The 3,183-nt window shown below is 38.4% G+C and overlaps 1 protein-coding gene across 1 annotated transcript; it reads right to left on the bottom strand.

Annotated features, from left to right (window-relative positions):
- Positions 1–289: 289 nt before the first annotated feature.
- LOC116292583 (RYamide receptor-like) lies at positions 290–2,156 on the bottom strand. Its single transcript, XM_031699925.2, has one exon. The coding sequence runs from the start codon at positions 1,980–1,982 to the stop codon at positions 750–752; it is 1,233 nt and encodes a 410-aa protein (XP_031555785.2). The 5' UTR covers positions 1,983–2,156; the 3' UTR covers positions 290–749.
- Between the last annotated feature and the right edge of the window lie 1,027 nt (positions 2,157–3,183).

Genomic DNA, 3,183 nt, shown 5'->3' with positions numbered 1-3,183 from the left:
GATTCTCCCTAATGCGAACAAGTAATCTATTAATGAATTTATGAAAATCAATAATTCTAAACATTCGGTAGTTATTGATACAATAAAATGTAGGTCAATCGGATACATAGTATATATTATTTACAATTGATTCAGTTCAGGATATCGCCTTTGACCGGATTGCTGCCAGAATTCAAATCTTGCCTTTTGTGCAAAATTAAGTCAGCTTATCCAAGGCTACATATAATCCCCCCCCCCCCCCTCTCCCCACTCCTCCTCAAAAAAATGAAAATGAACATTTACACTATGATACATATTTCCCCCCAAAAAACGAAAAGCTCTTAAGTTTAAATCTGACAAGGCGGGAAAACGACGCGTACGCGGCACTGGCGCATTATGAATCCTGCAGCCGTCGTGAGAGGTCCTATCTTTTTAACATGAACAAATACATAAAAGTTTACTATATTATATTCGAAGAATATCATAATAATTCAGTTAGTTCGATAATCTGAGAATATAAATACAAAAACAAAAGTTTTTGTCAGGCCAAAAACTTCAGAATAACATATCTTGAAGTGCGTAACCTCTTGAATTTATAAAATTCATGCCAAAAAAGTTAACGGACGAATGCGTGTGTGAATAACAATCAAGTCAAAGGGATGGAAAAAGTGGGATTTTGAAAGCTGAAAAAAAGTTATTATGTACAGATCAAAGCGAAATCTTCAAAATAAAAGAATCAGTGTTCGATGATCAAGGAGAGTTCGCAGTGGTTAAGACTCGTCTTGTTTTGTCTCCTGGTCGTCGTATGCTTTGTTATATCGAGATTGGTTTGTCATGCTGATCTGTGTGGTTTGCTGTCGACCGATGTTGCGGCGTCTGAAAATACCTGCTTTAACGAGCAATTCCTTGAATCCCTGTCGGAAATTTTCACTGAATATGAAGCAAATGCAAGGGTTAACCGCTGCATTGGCAAAAGCTAAGTAAAATCCAATTATTGCATAATTCTTGATCCAACATGGACGATTTTTAGTATAGACAAACAAGTACAAAAATGATAACGTATTGTGGGGAGCCCACAGAACCGCGAAAGATGCGACTATTGCTACAGCCATTAGAAGTACTTTCCTTTCCCTTAGTGCTCTCTGTCTTTTCTGGCGGTCAGTCAGTGAGTCTCCCAAAGGAACGTTTTGCCTCTTTAGGTTGATGTAGATTATGGTGTATGCCGTTGTCATTCCCAGGAATGGAAGCACATTAATAAGAAAGAATAATGTTGCGAAGTACTTTTTTTGTATTTCGACCCCCGACGAACCAAGCCTGTCCCACCGGTTGATACAAACCAGCCTATTCGTTTTAGGATGTCTATAAATGACTATAGTGTATAAGTAGATGCCATGCAAGCTCATGCCAAATAGCCACGATAGAGCAATGGCAATCTTGCAAACAAATCCTGACATGATGTGATGCTTCATGGGAAAGACAACGGCAAAGAATCGATCCACAGTAATCAAGATCAGGCTGGCGATGGAGACTGTGACGGAGACATCTTGAAGGAAGCTCGTCACTTTGCACAGTACCATTCCGAAGTCCCCATCAATCATCCAGCCGTACATGCCTAGTTCAAGCTCTGAAATAGCCGAAGGAATGATGAGAACAGGAACGGCCAAATCAGAGATAGCCATGTTGAGGATAAAGTAGTTGGTTGACCTTTTCATTTTCTTGTTGCCAAGAATCACTGCTATGATAAGGACGTTTCCAACCAGCGATAAGACCAGAATGATACAATAACCAATTATCTTAAAAAGTTTTTCTTCGTCGGTGTCCACATGCATTGGACAGGAACTCCGTTGCCGAGGTGGAGGCGTCGTTGCATAGAAGCTGCCGCTCGCATAGCTCGTGTTCTCCGTCGACATCAACGTAGTAACTAGACTTGACATTGTAGAACTTATAGACGAATAGTTGATGGAAGTTGGTGGCATCGCCGTAGAGTTGTTAGAGAGAGTCATAGTGATGCCAGTGTAATGCTCACAGTGTTTAGACGAGCTGGTTGTCGGCTCTACGTATCACAGAGGCAGTTATGGCTTACCTCCCTGTTCAAACACTATCTTCAAAAGCCCAACTCGAGGATATTAAATAACCTTTTGGCATGAGTCATCTTATAAGAAATCTTCAAATGGGAGATTTCGAATTATTGAGAAACTAAGAACGCATGTACATGACAAATATTGTCATAGTGCGTTCAGTTATTACTCGAAGTTGTTTTCATAAGAAAATGAATTTGGCAGCTGATTCAAAGACATCAAATAAACAAAAACATTTTGCTAATAACTGCTTCTTGACAGAGGAACTTAAATTAAAAACGAGTCTAATCACAGGAAGCCCTTTTTATTGAAGTCAAGCTTTTCCCCCATCATCTATAAAGATGTTTGCAAAGCTTATCTTTATTGTACCCGACCAAAAAAATTCCTGTCTTCTCACGGTACAACTGCCATAACACCCACATTACTTGTCCTGTTGAAATTCAGTTCAAATTAATAGCAAACAACTTAATTTTATAGTCTAGATTCGTCTCGCTAACCTGTCTTTTCCGTGGAAGAAATTGTACTGGAATTAAAGAATTGTGAACGATTTTTTTAGGGTGGCATCCGTTCAGGTACAAAAAGGATCACCACCTTTCGTTTTAGTGGTGTTTTCTTAGTTTAAAACCTTACACGGGTATTTAAATAATTTGTTAATTAGTTTTACTCCAAATAATTTGTTGAGTAAGCTTTGTACAATTTTCTAGTCGAAATAAAAAAATTCCGACTTTGCTTCTAGTAAAACCATGCAATTTTAGGGCAACTGCCATTTTAGGCAAAAATGCCCTTTTCCCGCCATATGGCTATATATGTAGGGCCCAGTTCTCGATTAGTGCATGCTTCCTTAATTCATTAACAGCCCTTTTTGATGTTACTTTGAAGGCACACTTTCTTGGACCATTTTTTGTTAATTGGGGATTTAGTGTTTTTTTTTTTTCAAAAGATGCGATGCATTGTGCCATATTTTCCATGGCTTCCTTACAGCGTTAAAGAAATATGCTAATACAGTCATTCTTCTTAAGCAAATAAACGAGGCTTCCTTAATATATCTTCCAGAGTTAACGCGTTAGTATTGCTTTGTGAGGGAATAGTATGAATCAAATTGCTAAAAGCACCCAAACAAATGGAT

Source organism: Actinia tenebrosa, unplaced genomic scaffold (assembly GCF_029948245.1).
Source record: "Actinia tenebrosa isolate PJP-AT-01 unplaced genomic scaffold, QUT_ActTen_1.0 PGA_scaffold6__47_contigs__length_16458017, whole genome shotgun sequence".
NCBI classification, from domain to species: domain Eukaryota; kingdom Metazoa; phylum Cnidaria; class Anthozoa; order Actiniaria; family Actiniidae; genus Actinia; species Actinia tenebrosa.
This window is presented reverse-complemented; position numbering and strand designations above follow the sequence as displayed.

Excerpts from the sequence above, each read along its gene's own strand:
- LOC116292583 (XM_031699925.2), bottom strand. The coding sequence starts at position 1,982 with ATGACTCTCTCTAACAACTCTACGGCGATGCCACCAACTTCCATCAAC.